At 33.3% G+C, this 17882-nt stretch overlaps 1 protein-coding gene across 1 annotated transcript; it reads left to right on the top strand.

Annotated features, from left to right (window-relative positions):
* The first annotated feature begins 5140 nt into the window (after nucleotides 1-5140).
* On the top strand, nucleotides 5141-15828 carry LOC114352902 (uncharacterized). Its single transcript, XM_028304664.1, has 4 exons — nucleotides 5141-5171; nucleotides 5533-5667; nucleotides 13068-13193; nucleotides 14939-15828. The coding sequence occupies exons 1-4, from the start codon at nucleotides 5156-5158 to the stop codon at nucleotides 14995-14997; spliced, it is 336 nt and encodes a 111-aa protein (XP_028160465.1). The 5' UTR covers nucleotides 5141-5155; the 3' UTR covers nucleotides 14998-15828.
* The last annotated feature ends 2054 nt before the right edge of the window (nucleotides 15829-17882 follow it).

Below are 17882 nucleotides of genomic sequence, written 5' to 3'. Positions count from 1 at the left end.
TGTTTCATTATGAATCGAAATATAAAAGACTTAATCAACTCTATTAAAAATTTAAATTAATTTATCAAGTTTGAATACCTCATTCTACCTTAAAATTAATAACTTAAATCAAGTCTTAATACGGTCACGGCTCAAGATTTTTTTGTCCATTTCAGCGTTCTTTTTACTCTTTTGACGTTGCGTTGACAGCTTTTACCTAAATTCGCGCGGAATATTTTTGTGAAATGGCTCTTAACGGAAATTATAGTAGGTACATGTAAAACATAACAAAACATAAAACATAACAACCGCATAAATGGAAGCAACATCTGTTTTATTTAATGATAATAGATGACCTATAATCCCACTTAATGTTGCTCTATTCCTATTATAGTCCCTTCCCTTGTTTCATTGTTACTTTATCAGTATTCTGTTTTATCGTTAACCTTTGCTGCTTTTTATATAGTATTTTTCAGTTACTGTTTTGTTTTTTCAAAAATACCTACCTATAATAAGTAAAAGTAAAGTAACGAAATATCGTTACTGGTACAACAATTTGAAAATTCTGCGAAGTACTAAGTAATCAAATATTATTTGCAAAAGCTTCACATGGTCTGCAATTAATATTTTTGCGCTGTGCGATTTGAGTTTCATCTCTTTTCTTTTTTATGTTTTTATCCTCATCTTCATTATTTTTACGCGGCAAGATAAGCGGTCATCCAGCCTCATTAATGAATGGCACAACGCTCCTTAATAACATTTGATAACAGATAAAAGGACATTAGCCTGGGGATTGATAATTCACTGCCCACGTAATCTGTTGTAGCTTAGGTAAAATAATATTAATGAATTATTTCAAACTAGCTTTCCGCCCGCGGCTTCACCCGCGTCGAATTTTGTCTGTCATAGAAAAACTTTATCGCGCGCGTCCCTGTTTCAAAAACCGGGATAAAAACTATCCTATGTCCTTTCCCGGACTCAAACTAAGTATCTCCCTGCCAAATATTCATCAAATTCGGTTCAGTGGTTTAGGCGTGAAAGAGAAACAGACAGACAGACAGAGTTACTTTCGCATTTATAATATTAGTACAGAAGTATCTAGATTAAAACACAAAACTAAACTAGTTTTAGTTTGATAGAATCCTACCGAGTTTCTTGCTAACCACAACAATTACATAACAGTAACAATAACGGTCTGTTATCTTTTATTTGACCTAAAGATTAACTGAGTGAGAATGGCATATGGCATTAAGTTCCCCTTTAGTAAATCAGTGCTTATTTAGTGCTTTAAAATAAATAAATGACAGTACCTATATAAAACTTGGAGCTATTAAAAAACGAAATTGTAGAAGAGAGAGCACCCTTACCTACACCACAATTTAAAGTGGGCCTGGGCGGTCTTAATCATAGTAATTCAAACGGTGGGACATAATTTCCCACGACGGAGGCACATTGTCGTTGCAAACAATGAATATGCCTGGTTATCCTTCGTTACCGTTCTGTCTTTGTGGCTAATAATGATATCCGTATCGTTATGTCTGACTAGACATTTGCAAGAGCCATATTTTATTGGTAGGTAGGGCAGGTGACCCGCTTTTGGCCATTTTAAGAATTTTTTAGACTTTGAGGCTATATCATTTTACAGTTTTTGTTATCACGGACTTATTTCTTGTAAAAAGTGATTAAATATATTTCGATCTAGCCTAAGGATACATTTTTTTTCATAATGATTCAATGGAAAAATAATCCTGTAGAAAAGAAAAAGAAATGGGAATTTGTGCCATTTTTGGCCAGCTTTACCCCATTTCTGGCCACAGTCATGTGCCAGTTCTGGCCATCAAAACTTAATGCTATAAGACATTCTTAGCCAGTTAACTTTCATGAAAGTGACAGACGAAGGAATACGAGTATCTCCACCGGTTCGACCAAAATTAATGAACTTTACGTTTTTGACATCACATCAGGCAAATTTTCTTAAAAAATCACACGTAGGTATTACAAGTAAGTACAAAAGATGTCCTACACACATTACATCTCTTAAGATATCCCTTAGTGTGTAAAATTAGAATAGAATAGAAAGTATTTAGGTATTTGTCTCAAAACAGGTTACGTTTACAAGTTATCACAGTGTTTTGAAAACTTATACTATAAATATTTACGATACCCATTAAGATATATTTTCAGTAATTTGGAAAATAAACTATGTTCTTATGTAATTATATTTACTGTACAACATAATGTAGGATTAAACTTATCCGCTTATAAAATACTAGCTTTCCGCCCGCGGCTTCGCCCGCGTGGAATTTTGTCTGTCACAGAGAAACTTTATCGCGCGCGTCCCTGTTTCAAAAACCGGGATAAAAACTATCCTATGTTCTTTCCCGGGACTCAAACTATCTCTATGCCAAATTTCATCAAAATCGGTTGCGAGGTTTAAGCGGGAAAGCGTAACAGACAGACAGACAGACAGACAGAGTTACTTTCGCATTTATAATATTAGTTGGGATAAGTGAGTACTCGTATATTATAATGGAAAATTATACTGAACATCGAATATGAAATGTTACAGATTCCATGAAATAATATTTACCCATCATCGTATTTAAAACTTCCTGGAACCAGGCAAATAAAACATTTTCCGGAATAAATCTTCTTATGGATCATGTAGTATTTTATTTACAAAAAACAGATTTTTTTTTAAAACTAAGGCAAACTTAACTCTAAACAAAATAAAAATATAAACTTATTTTACTCAAAAATAAAAGTGTGTCCGTGAGGCAAAGAGGCGAGAATGCTGGCTGCATTTCCTCGCTGAATGGCAATACTAAGCCTTTGTGCAAGGAAAGAGCCAGCATTTAGATTTTCCGAAATTTTAATTAATTTAGGGGAAATGGTCCGAAACAGATCATGTTATTATTTGCAAAATAATATTCGAATTCGAGCTAAAATCAAGCTTTAATAAAGCCAGCTGAATGCTCTTCAAAATGATTTCGAAAGGATTTTGGATGTTGTCGAAACATGTTTAAATTATTTACAATGAATTCGTTATTATTTCACGTTCATTAAAGCATGATATTTCAAAACTGGATATGGTACTTCAAGTACTTACTATTTTAACCTTCATAATTTGATTTCTTAATTTTTTAGCATATTCTCATTTTCGAAATTACTATACCTACCTTGGACCTCAAAGTCAAAAATCACCCTCTTTAGAATATGGTAGTCTGTAATATGTTTACTCTTTAATTATGTTATGTAAAATCAAAGCATTAAAACAAGCAAAACAATAATGAGACGTCATGTGAAGGCTCCTTAAGAGAGTGGCGGATTTACAGATTATAAGTAATGTAAGATATGAATAAAGCTCACTAGGCCAGTCAATTTAGATTTTTGTTAATTTAGATACCTACTAAATCTGCCGTCCTATTAGGCTTCAGCCTGCTGGTAATCCACCAATAGAGATAATATTTTCAAAGGGTGGAAAATTGGGGATGAACTTTTTTATAATATACATTAAGAATATGGTCTCAATGTACTGCCTACCTTCAGTGGTAACATCAAGGTAATAATTAGTCAACTAAAAAGCAAGAAATAAGTTAAATTTTATAAAAAAAAATAAAACCGACTCCAAAAAACCTACACTAAAAAGCAGAATAATAATTACTAATTACCTACTTATTTATTAGGACGAATTATTAATATTTATGTAGGTATACCATGATTGATACTTTTGGAGTCGGTGCAGGCAAACTTTACATGTTTCATAATCTTGGCACCGACTCCAGAAGTATCAATCATGGTATACCTACATAAATATTAATAATTCGTCCTAATAAATAAGTAGGTAATTAGTAATTATTATTCTGCTTTTTAGTGTAGGTTTTTTGGAGTCGGTTTTATTTTTTTTTTGTATAAACTAATTGAATTAGTCTAAACAAATGAAGATTATTTTGAATTGATTTGGTTAAAGATACAAACACGCCGCACACGCACAGCCCATTTTATAAAACAAAGAAACTGTAATCCATCTGTATTACACCTAAAGCTCCATTTAAACTCGATTATTTTTATTCTGCTTTTTAGTGTAGGTTTTTTGGAGTCGGTTTTATTTTTTTTTTTGTATAAACTAATTGAATTAGTCTAAACAAATGAAGATTATTTTGAATTGATTTGGTTAAAGATACAAACACGCCGCACAGGCACAGCCCATTTTATAAAACAAAGAAACTGTAATCCATCTGTATTACACCTAAAGCTCCATTTAAACTCGATTATTTCGCAAAAGTAAAATGTAAAAGCTTTGAAAACACAGCTAATTGCCCTCTCTCGGTGCACTCAGTGCATTTAATATCTCGGCCATATTTTACCGGCGCTAATTGGTATTGATGGGTTCCGTAACTTTTTTATCCGGTATCCGATTAATTCCGGATTGGACTGATGCTTTTAACCCTGGCACGTAATGCTATTAGTTATGCTGTAACTTAATTAAGCATCGTGTTGGAAGGCTCGGAAAAAATATGTAGCCATATTCTGAATTCTGACAACTTACCTCGCCCATTTTCATGAAAATTTTAATAATACCTACGTAAGGAGAAGGTATATAAGCATCAACTAAAATTCGGATTATAAGCATTTTTGATAGTTTGGTATAATACCTTCAAATTCTAGTTTCAAACTTTTCAGGAACTTTTCTAAAAATAATCGAATTCCCGTTTTCGCCATCAATCCCTAATTTTAACAAATATTAACAGGAATTTTGTTGCCATAGGGGTCACTTAAAAATTAGGGATTGATGGTGAAAACGGGCATAAGTCTTTAGAATCTAAAGTGATAATTTCAAAAGTTACTTACCTGTCTTAAATCTTTGGGTTGATGCAGATGTCGTTAAGACATCTTATATGTCAAGTTGAAACATTCCAAGAACAGAATAATCAAAGTACTTAGGTACCTTTTGCCCTCCTGTGCCAGAAGGAGGGTATTATGTTTTTCGAGTGTTTATTTGCATTTTGACCGAGAATAACAAATATGTTACACGTAGGATGTGGCGGACGGAAGCGTGCAAGATAAAAACATCCTAAGTGGACGCTACGAGCTCGCTACTGCTGAATGTTGCATGTTATCGAACGCCACTGTACGGCTTTATTCCACAAATATGTGAAGCTTTGTGTGGTGATTAATGAGAGTAATTAAATGTAAGCTAGCTCTGAAGGTTCTGTGAAGTTCGAGATAAAAGTAGACTTGATTTGAAATATATTAATTCTGTGTGCACACTGTCGTTGTTAAGATAGGTACCTTATTCTTATGCTTTCGAAGCGTTAGTGTCGTAAGCAATGTTAAAAAAAACTTTGGCTAAATCCCTAGAAGAGACACTAAAGGCAGCAAATGTATGATAGTAGTCACATATCGAAATGCCGTTCGAAAGAAAAAACATTTTTTGAAAGTCGTTCCATGCGAGTTTGATGCCTAGCGAAATTCAAGTGCAAAGCGAAAAGCTCCGACACCTGACTGTAATAAAGACTACAATCGTATATTAATATGAAATTATCGTTTCAGTGAGCGCACGCGCATGCGAGCCGGAGCAAGCGCAGAATGGCTGCAAGATATACGGCTCGTCGTGCACCTGCGGGTACGGGTGCAAGACAGAGTACATCTACAGGACCCGAAAGGCGTGTCAAGATGCACTGCGAGGTATTTATTCATTTATTTATTTTCTTGTTAGGAAAACAAACAGCATTCTATAACACACATAGAGCTACCAATTAAGATTCACATTTGCCAAAAGAGTTTTCTCAAATAGTTCTTACATAGGTTTTTGGAAATTGAGCAAACAGAAACAGAAAAAGAAAGAATTATAAACACTTACGAGTAAGTAAGTAATCTAGCCTGACAGTCAATTAAGATTTCAGTTTACTAAATAATTCATTTTTAAGGCGCTTCAGGTCACTTAAGACGTCCCAACTATCGATTTTAAGTACCTTTGATATCAATAAATAAATTAGTAAATAGTGTCTTATACAAACTTTTAGGGAGAGCCATATTTTTGGCAGCTCATAAAAAGTATCTTTATATTTACTAGTGTATCATTTACCTAACTTAAAAGTCTTTCAAACTTGGTAAACAAGTACTGAATAACTTAAAAGTCTTTCAAACTTGGTAAACAAGTACTGAAAAGGTCGTTATGAATTTCGTGTAAACAGCTCGAACAAATAAGTTACTACAAATAGAAATTATTATGCAATCTATCAATATATTGACCTAATATGTAGTCTAAATAACTCTGAGCACGTTCAAGAGACGGGTGAAAAGGTTTCTCTGAAAAACTTTCATAAACATCTACGTAATTATAAAAGCACTTTAGTTAAATCATAGATTTTCTGAAAAGAAGTAGTGAAATCGGACTGGAAACGTTTTAAGCTTTGTATGGAAAAACATTAAGCGTGGTCCACGAACGCCTCTTTGAAATAGGTATTACCTACCTGTTTATTGGTTCGCTCACAATATTTCCTTGAAACTTCCATACGCCTCTAGTGTACCTACATCATTAGCTGAAATTCATGTAATACCACAGTACTTATTATTATTCTGTGATACTACTTTTATATACGAGTATTTTGTGGTAACCAGGACGATCCGAATCCTAAGTGTTTTTATTTCCGTGTGACCCAAGTTGGACATTTCTAATAGAAAACCAGTAAAAACACCACAATGAGTATGTACCTTGTTTCCAGTGAAAATGTAGCAAATCTCTAAGTAATCCAATAAGCCACCACAGTGAGGCAAGCCTCGTTGGACAAATAAAGCTTACAAACCCCCTGAAATGAATTAAAGCTTACATATTTTTTTTTATATAATAAAATGTTTATTGCCATAATCAATGTACAGAGTATTCTTATGACTAGCGGCTTCTGCACTGAGCATAGCTTGTGTCGCAGTAGCCTTTTTAAATTTTTTAATTTATCGGAAATTAAGTTGTTTTTAGCTAAGTACAGGTTAATAGAATACAATAATAATCGAAATGACAACAGTCAAAACGTCTGGATAAAATCAAGTACGTACCTGCATCTAGTCATATTTCCATAAATTATTATTTAATAGCTTTAATTTTGTGAACGAAAACTTACTCACCAGCTTACGTGATTGATCTTAAGCTTAGTGTGTGTGGGTAGCGCTTACTTCTATCTTTATCTTTTATCGTTTGAGTCATTAAAATGCTTATACAGGGTGTTAGGTAAATGGGGTTAAGCTGACACTAGCCCATGTTTAACATGTGCAGATAAATGGTATGGTGAAGTCAGAAAATTGATATCGTCATTTTAATTATTTAAATTTTCATACAAATCTGATTTAAAAAAAAATATTTTGTATGAAAATTAAAAAAAAATAAATGATGATATCAAATTCTTGACTTCACCATAAGTACCATTTATATCCATATGTTAACATGGGCTAGTGTCGGCTTATAACCCCATTTACCTAACACCCTGTATCAGCAGCTTTAGGACTAACGGATTTTATTAGTAACTTTAAACCTCTGAGACCTGAGTGAGACTATTATTGAAAATTGCTAATACAAGTCCGAACCTTTGATACCGGAATCTTTTAATCATAAAACCTTTAAGTAAGTAATTTTTTTCAGGAGAAAAAGTAAATCTGGAGCTGTACCTAGACTTCACTAAGGATCATTGAGTTTTATATATTTCTTCTCTGCTGATGTTGACTAAGTACCTACACCAGCTATAGTAGTGATTTCAGCATTTTTAAACTTCAAGTACAGGTTGCCCTTACAGTGTCATCTGCAGTAGCCAATCTTCGTAGTAAACACGAGTAAACATACGTTTTCAATTGCTATGTGAAATCTCGATGGCTCCTACGTATACTGGCGTAAGTGAAAAAAGTAAATTTTACAGGAGGGCCATTTTAGTGGCCAGAACCATATCTTTGGTTCATATCTTCTGACCTACTAAAACGAATTTAATGAAATTTCACATTTAGCCTTAACATGTAATGCTTTTGCTACTGCTGTTATCAATTTTTATATTTTTCTTATATATTTTGAGATTTTACGCTTTGCCCTTTTACGTCGGCATATTTCTATAATTTCATGTATATTGTTCAACGTAAAGAGACTTAAATGACAACGTAAATATAATATTTTAAGCGATTACTCTCTTTATTTATGCATGTAATTATTTTAATTGTTATCATGTGCTATATCAATAATAAATCAGTTAGAAAAAGTCGTTTAATGTACCGTTTTACGTTTTAACGCAAATACGCCCATATACTGTGCTCGAGATTTAGTTAGGTCTTTTAACATAATGTGTCATATTTTTAAAAAATATAAATAACTTGAAAAAATCGAATTGCCTAAGGCTTTTTGGTGCAAATTTTAGTGTTTCGTAGCAGGTTTTTAAAATTTCTAAAGCTTATTGTATATCATCTAACAATGGATACTTTAGATAATACGTTTTCCTACATTCTGAATTATAATAACTATATCGAAGATGATGTGGTTCGCGCATTTCATGAAAAGTTACTTCGGTGCACATCATTTAGACCGCGTGAGCTAGAATTATTTCAACACCCTGAACTGATTGAACCTGTACCTAAAAATGAGACGCACCTTCAAGTAATTTATGACGGTGACGTGGGATTAGTGGGGCACTGGAGTTGTATTTATTACATTAATGGAATACTGCGTGTGTACGATAGTCTTGTTGGTGTTCTAGGAAAATCGCAAAAAATATATGTAAAAGCCTTGTTTCCGTATCTATCGGAGTCATGTATTCAGTTTCCAAGTGTTCAGCGACAACCGAATACTATTGATTGTGGTTTGTTTGCCATTGCTTTTGCCACCTCTTTAGCTCGGAATATTTATAAATACATATATAAAATTAATATTCATACATAAAAGTACAAGGCAAAATATCGGGAGAGTTTAGGCTCCATTCACCAGGTGTATAAATTGACATAATAAGTTTATTATATTTGCTGCTACGGAACCCTTTGTGCGCGAGCCCGACTCGCACTTGGCCGGTTTTTTATTATAACTTTTTGTTAAATATTTTATCTATCCGTACAAAGGCAGGGCAGGCCGCTAGTATTTGATAAACATACTATATCAATAAAATCAAGTGCCCTAGAGCCTGTGCCCTATTGTAGCAAGTGCACACAAATACTCGTATAATACCTCTGTACTTCTAGCACGAAAAGCTTTCGTCTTCGAATCGTTTGCGTATTCGACAAAACTGGACACCCAGCCTTCGAATTCAATGATAACGTGACGTTCTCGATTTCAAAATTAGTTTCATGCTATCATTACTCATACTAAGAACACTACATCGTATTCACAGAGGCGCTGTTTAAGATTTGATAATAAATATGATGATACGAATACGCAAACTATTCGAAGTCGAAAGTTTTTTCGTGCTGGGGGTACAATTGCGTAGTTTCTTCTAGTATGTTTGCGAAAAGTAAAATTAAATTAGAAAACATGTTTATTTTTTTACACTAGATATTGACAGAGGTTTTCTAATAATAGAACTCACATTCTAAGGGCGACGAGAAAGATCAGACGTAGGACGTTACATGCGAAATAAACATGAAATCTACACTTGAATAGAATATTCTATTACAGTACGAGTGTATTCTGAAAATAAAGCGTAGAAAATTGGACGTAAATAATACAAATAAGTCTAAGAAATGTATAAATAGATCGGTTTGCTTTTATAAATTATTTTCAAGAGTGTTATTATGATATTGGCGAATTTTGTAATAAAGACGTAGTATGTATTTCAATTTAGAATATCTACAACTCAAATATACCTACAACATATTATGTGTGTACCTAAAGTGTAATAAAAATACATACCTAAGTACTTATTAGATTTTGTCGGTATTACTGTGGTAAGTATTACACAGTTCTGCGTAAAAATATATTTCTATGGAACAGTTAACAGGTAGCGCGCCTCCGAACAATATTGAATTTGCCGTAACCGGTTATTAGATTCTTTCTTTAATAAGATCGAGGTAAAGGGAAGGTGAGGCAAACATAATAATATTATCACCGTAGATGCTGTAAGCGACAAGCTTTTTTACTATTATTACTAGCTTTTTATAACTGATATAAGATTCCTAGGATTCATATTTTTAACAAGCGGTAGAAATAGGTAAATCAAAAAAATTACGTTTACCTACTTGCATAAAATATACTTAGTTTACAAGTTGTTTAAGGGAAATAACATAAAACAAATGGGTGATACAAATCACTAGTAGGTATGTAAGTAGGTAAATAGTTTTTTCATAGAAATTCTTTAGAGCTTTTCTCACTCCTTTTTCAATTTCTGACAAACTTTCTGAAAAAGCTAACTTCATAGGCCGAAAATAACGTGAACTTTGTTATGATAGATAAGGATATTAATATAAACAATGGAGAATTTAAAAATACTTTGTTTTTGGGAGCTTTACTTAGTTACGCCATTAATACTCAATTTAATGTAAATGTTAGCTTTAAAAGAGGTTCTCTTTCTTTCACATATCAACATCAAAGTAAGTGAATGCTTAAAGTCTACTTATATTGGTCTCATGAGATTCGAGTCATAAATTGGATGTTCTTAAAAAGAGCATAATAATTCTAAGGCCCGATTCGACCAAACATTTATCTGAGAATAATTGCTGGTATGACTGGCACGTTGACAGTTTCAGCATGGGAAATATGTCAAAATGTCGAAGAACTGACGATTTATTCTGAGATTAATATCTACTCTTGTTTGGTCGAAGGGTCTTAGGGTGGCCTAAGGCGCTTATACACGCACTCGTTTTAACATAATGTCGTCCATTGCTGCACGAAATCTCTCCTATGGATCCCCCATGGATTCTCACGACAGGTCCTGCACTGCCCGCATCCAGTACCTCTAGTAGGAAAAACTTTCGAGTTCGTTTCGTTGCGTATTCAAAGTGTCATCGAAAAATTTTGTATGAAAAATTAAACAGCGCCCCCTAGGGCGGCTATAATATAGGGGGCGCTGTTTAATTTTATATACAAAATTTTTCGATGACACTTTGAATACGCAACGATACGAACTCGAAAGTTTTTCCTACTAGAGGTACAGGTGCTTCCCGCGACTATCACACGATCGTCGGTCCACCGAGTAGGATGACTACACTAAGTTATCCGATCTGTAGTCCGTAGAAGACTACGACATGAAACGACTACGAACGTCTTTTGTATTTTCTTGAGTCTCAGAAGCTTTACTGTTATGACTAATATAAGTGATCGTTTCCAGGTGGATATACTTACTAGAGCATTTTAACGTAATGTAAAGTTTTTACGAATGATACAATACAGGTAAAAGCTCAGTCTCAAAAGCACGTTTGACTTGTGAAAAAGTGATGCACTAGAACAGATTTCAGCAGCTCGTTTTTATGTTACAGGTAAATGCTCTATCTATAAGAGTATATGTAGATAGTATAGACATACTCACCTTTAATATCTTAGCGATACATAGCATCACCTGCTCATGCCAAATAAATAACGTGGCTCATAATAAAATCTTCAAATACACGATGTAACAATTATTTTATCGAATAATAATAAATAGGAATGTCACGTTAGGTAATAGACAAACTCTATTCTACTACTATTCTTTTTTACAATGCAAAAAGTAACAGCTTATTTTATTTTAAAAATCTGCGATTTACCTTTAGACCGTTAAGTGCTAAGTAATATAAACACCTCACTTGATAATAATATGTAATGTAGTTACTAATTGATACAGTAAGTAAATAATAATTTTAGGTCCTTTTATAAAAGCATGAAGCAAAACATGCACAGTTCGTCCATTAAAATTGAACAAGTTGTAAATCAAATTATTGTTTTAATTAATCACAACGAATGCTCCGATACTAATTCATTATGTACCTATGCAAATATCGGATTTCGGTAGCATTGCAAATTAAACTTGTAATTCGATTGCAGTGCTCATTAGTTCGGCCAAATCAATAACCTGTCATGTTAATTTCGTGCATATTAATTTCTGTGTGGTTTTTGTTAAGTACAATCATGGCAATACATAGTCTATATATATAAAAATGAAACCCGTTTCGCGTTGTCACGGCATCACGTGTGAACGGCTGAACCGATTTCGATAATTCTTTTTTTTAAATGTTTGTGGAAGTCCAAGGATGGTTCTTACGGAAAAAAATATTAAGAAAATCTCTACGCTAAGGCGGTACGAAGTTCGCCGGGTCAGCTAGTAGTCAAATAAAAATCTAGGTAGGAATATCACGCAACTACCTACATCTACGAGTAGGTAGGTAAATCAAAATTCTAAAACTCTATCCTAGATTTTCCCAATCATACTTTGGAGTAAACACCATTTACCTTATTGCTTGAGATGATCGAATTATAATTACGAGTACAGTATTTAGAAAATTAGTACCTTAATACTACTTACCTAATCTAGCTTTCTAGCTAACCAAATCCATCAATTTATTAAATAAACTTGTTAGGTAATGCCATACAATTTCAATTAGCGATGTTTACGTTACATGAAGCCCCCACGACATCTACTCAAGTAGGTACCTACGTTCTAACCTTTCCACACTTTACCTTCTTACGCAAGAGAATTTTCTGCACCCACATCGGGTCATCTATAAACCCTTTCTGCCTACAAGCTAGTGGCTATTTATGAATTCAGGTAATTAGTAGTGTTAAAACAATTACTCACCTAACCCAGGGCCTCGCAAAATGTGCGTCGCGATGCCCGGCGTCGTGAGGCGATCGAAAAGAGAGTGGCCATATTGAAACTTGAATCCCGTTTTGAGAAGCTTTTGCGTCGAAAAAGGCTTCTAAAAATGGCATATTCCCAAGGGCGTTACAGTAAAAAAAAGTTCGGGAAGCTCTGACCTAACCTGTTAGATTTAATCTAATGGATAATCACATATTATACCTACCTATTGATATTCAAATAATATACCTACTCTACGTTACGTCACATTTTTAAATATACTTAAATTTCCTCCCTTTTTGAATTTGGTCATATAAAGATTTTAACAAAGATGTAACTAATGGGATAATCTCATTCCAGAGCGCAATTCCAATGTGTGCAACCGCAAGCCCTGCCTCCGAGGCATTTGCATCCAGATCATCGAGGACCCAGGCTTCAGCTGCATGTGTGAGGGCACCGGCTTCTACGGGCAGCGGTGTGAGAAAGGTGGGTACGGAAATACAGTAATCATCATCATCATCATTCAGCCATAGGACGTCCACTGCTGAACATAGGCAAAATCGAAAAATCAAATATATTTTACTTATTCAATTCTAAATTGTACAAGTGGCACTTATGAACGTCAAAATATAGTAAATAAAAAAGGTAACCACTAAGGGACACTTTACATGTCTCCTTATCTTTTGGGCCCTACCAGCGCTTCGAGACAAACATGGCAAGTGCTGAGAAGAAACGCCGGATCAAACTCAATACAGTAATACCTACCGCAGATAATATTAATAGGTTATCCAAAGATGTTTCACCCTTTTTTGTTCACAAAGAGAAAATCTTGGCTTGTATCTCTTAATAGAAAGTGATAAGGCTGAAGGTGGAAGCGAGCTTCTTAACCTCACCCAGAATCCTCAACCACAGAGGAATTGGCTTTATCTTACCTCTAAATACCAGAACTCGACAATGCGGCATACATGTTGTTAACAAGAAAGATGGTGCCAGCTAGCCAGGCTAACTAAGAACAAGCCCCACCACCATCTAAAGAATCTAAACCGAACTGAAAATGTCGCCCTTAGGTACTGGAAATCGAACCTGAGGGTCTGAAACGGTCTAAATCACGTAATTTAACATTCATATCCACCTTAAGTATGTAGGCTGAGTTGCACCATTTAACTTAACATTGGCAAACGTCAAAAATCTGTCAAACTCCAATACAAAAAGCACCGGTTATTATTACTATTACGGTTAGAATAATATCATGTACGAGTATTGAAGTGCTGTAACTGAAATACGTTCACTGACTACTTAAACAGAGCTTAAAACGTGATCTACGTGTCATGTTTTCGGCATTATAATGTTTTATTTTTGTATGCGCGTTAACATAAAACTCAGCCAATTTATAATATTTTATTTTACTGTTTTGTTTTTTGTAGCAAACGATTATGAACGTATTATATTTCCCAGAATACACACAGTTCCCGTGTAACGAGTGATACTTTTTGTTTGAGAAAGAGATTTACACGAGAAAAGCTCAGTTTCGTCGCTCAAAAGCCACATAATACTATGTAAAATTGATTTACTTTTCGCTCTTTAACCCATAAGCTGCCCTTTAAGCAAAGCTATAATATTAAATGCTACTTAGTGTACCAATCAATAGTAATATTCTAGCCTAATCCACTGTCAATCAGTGGAAAGGTTCCACACCAGCACTACTAAGACATCACCATCACATAGCCATCACAATACCACCCCATTACTCCAAAGTCGTACAAGGTGACCATAGTCACCTCTATATGATTGATTGCTGTATAACAGTGCTTATGGCTTCTTCCATGCAGCCCTCAAACTGCCTACGCCACTCACGCAATTCATTATGAATAATAAACTAACGTTCTTATTTTACACAAAATGTATTAGTAACTCCTTACCTACATTTCCCATTAAGTAGGTAGGTATCTATCATCATCCAAATATGTTTTCAAAATTATTTTAATTTTCAGTGAATGTCGACTTTACAATTTTTACTGCCTACGCTAAGTATTTTATTATTATAAAGCACAGAAAATTAAAATGCGAGGATTTTGTTAGTGAGTAAGTAAGTAAGGAGAAACGATACACTTTGTGACATTAATTGTACCTATGCTTATGTGCGTGAGAAGACCTCTGTTACCCGTGAGAGAGAGCTTTGATTTTTTCCTGTGATAATAATCTTTGACACCTCATTCTATTTTGTTTTTCAGCTTGTCCTACGATGCTGATGCGCGGGCAGGTGTTTCCCCATGTGTGCATCGTGATCTGAAAACCTTCTCCTTTATTTTCATAAGCTAGGCCAAACCAAAACATCTCATAAGAGATGTAAACTGTACTTATAAGACAAACAGATACGGTGAAATGCTCAAATTGCCTCATAAAACGATGTTTGGTAAAGTTTTTATAATAAACAAACTAGACAATACAAGTTTTGGCTCTGCAACAATTTTTATAGAGGCTGATTTACAAGTAGTTAGGTAACTAAATTTAACTTGATTTTATGTGATTAATTGAATGTAAACACAATTAAAATGATAAAATTAATCCCTTAAAATCTAATTAAAATTTAATTACCTAAGTACTTTAACTACTTAATACACGTGTAAATCAGCCTTAACTTTTTCAGTCGTAATTTGTTAAGCTTAGAATTAAGTTATTTATTTATCGCTACATACATTTTATCTTAACCAGTGTCTTGAAAATCATTTTTTGCCGACTACCCATCATTCAAAGTACAATTAACGAGAGCTTTCGACCAAATAAACCAAAGGAGAGCTTTTCCGTTAAGGAGTTATACTTAGTTACTTACTTAAGGAATGGCTTCGACACCGTGGAAATTCTTTAACTTAAGTAATTCAAAGTAAGTAATTACTTAAGGTAGGTACTTAGAATTCTACTTAGATTAACAAAGTAGTACACTATCTTTAAGCTAGCAAAGTAGTTAATAACACAGGTGTTTGTATTTACCTACTTTATTATGATATCCATTGTTATTGTGACACCCTGTATAAACGCATCCTCTGCAATAAACTTAAGGCACAGTATCAAGTTTGGGAAATTTTTTATACATAAGTAATTTTAATAATAAAGAAATAAAAGACCTGTATAACCGCCTTTTTATTACCGACCACTAGGACCATTCTTATAAACCAACCATTCTTATATCTTATTACCTTAATGATGTAGTGATGATATACTTTGAAAGTTTTTTTAAAAATTGAACCTCCTCTTGAAGAAAATGATTGTTGTATTTGAGCAGTAGAATCAAATCTGTGAACTTTCCTCTTGTCCTACTCATTAATTTCAACTTGTAATAAAATTATTACAAATATAATTATTTTTATTATACAGTGTGAGTCACGTTAAAGTGGACATATGTAAATAGATGAAACTAGACCTATTTTTATCGACAAAAAAGAGGTCAAAAAATTTTTGAGTTTTTTTTTTAATTTTTTATAGTTTTTTTTTTCTTCCAATTACTTATTGTAAAGAAAACGTAATAACTTTTAAACTAAACGATATATCCTGATAAAATAAAAACAGTAATAATGTTAAATAACAGGCGATACTAAAAAAATACATAAAATACACAAAAAAAGGTCAACAAATAATAAAAAATGATACTTTTTGAAAAAAATCTGCTTTTAAATTCGTGTTTTTTTGGTTATTTGATAAATTTCTCCAAAAAATGCCCCTATAACAGGTGGTTTTTATTACTTTGTATTATTCTCTATCGTATTACCTTCGTAAAACCAAAAATTGCATGTCTCTATCCCTATCACAACATTTGCTATGATCGTTTGAACAAAGGCCTGCCACAACATTATTCTCCGCTACAGGTAGAGACAATTTTAATTTTTACTAAAATGCTTATTTTACTTCGAAATCTTTTGTTTTTATTTGAAATCTAACTTGTCTTTATCAAAATTACAAATCTAGAGCCATTTTCAGTTTCGTTGTTAACGAAGCTTTGAATGGCGCGCCCGGAGAGGCTGTTCAAACGATCATTGCAAACGTTGTGATAGGGATAGAGACATGCGATTTTTTTTTGGTTTTACGAAGGTAATACGATAGAGAATAATACAAAGTAATAAAAACTATCGGTTATAGGGGCATTGTTTGGAGAAATTTATCAAATAACCAAAAAAAACACGAATTTAAAAGCAGATTTTTTTCAAAAAGTATCATTTTTTATTATTTGTTGGCCTTTTTTTGTGTATTTTATGCATTTTTTTAGTATCGCCTGTTATTTAGCATTATTACAGTTTTTATTTTATCAGAATAAATCGCTTAGTTTAAAATTTATTACGTTTTCTTTACAATAAGTAATTGGAAGAAAAAAATTCTATAAAATTATTTATAAAAAATCTCAAAAAAATTTTGACCTCTTTTTTGTCGATAAAAATAGGTCTAATTTCATCTATTTTCATAATATGTACACTTTAACGTGACTCACACTGTATAATGCAGGCAGCAATTTAGCGTACCTACCTACCTAGCTCTATCTTGAAGTATTCAATCAGTAAGTAGCTTAAAAAATAGTTTGTTCCCGCTACCTACCATCCGGAATTCCGGACTTCGGAACTTATCACGCCATCTATGGACAGATTTTGAACTTATAATGGCAAGAAGCATTGTTAGATTTTGTTTCATTGAGTACATTCTGTGTAAGTGTGAAACTGGCTATAAAATGAGGTATTTTAGTAAAGTAGGTATACCTTTAAAAAAATTGGATGAAATATAAGTTTGCATTTTGAACACCAAAAACCACTTAAAATAAAATCGATAAAAGTACTAAGTAGTGACGTCATTAGTGATGTGCCCAAACGAGTTTGCGTATCGTTAAAAACAATAACGGTATCAATATTTAGATTTAGATAATTAATTATGTGGTAACTTAAATTGAGTTAACCTCCAACAAATAAAACAAATTCTTTATTGCTATGTTAGGCCCTTCGCAGGGCGTTATGGGACAACATAAAATATAATCAGCTGATGCTGATAATATGAAGTGGTGGCAGAAACTCAATCACCTTTATCAGCATCTCATTATTATAGGAAATAAATTACCATTCACAACATTAAAGTGCGAGATAAGCAAATAAAGTCAATAATTAATAATAAAGAAGAGTTAATTTTTCCAATAATCAAAAC

The sequence above is a fragment of the Ostrinia furnacalis genome, unplaced genomic scaffold (genome assembly GCF_004193835.3).
Source record: "Ostrinia furnacalis isolate ACB-3 unplaced genomic scaffold, ASM419383v2 OfSCF1473, whole genome shotgun sequence".
NCBI lineage: Eukaryota > Metazoa > Arthropoda > Insecta > Lepidoptera > Crambidae > Ostrinia > Ostrinia furnacalis.
Note: the sequence above shows the minus strand (reverse complement) of the source record. Positions and strands in the feature narration are given on the sequence as shown.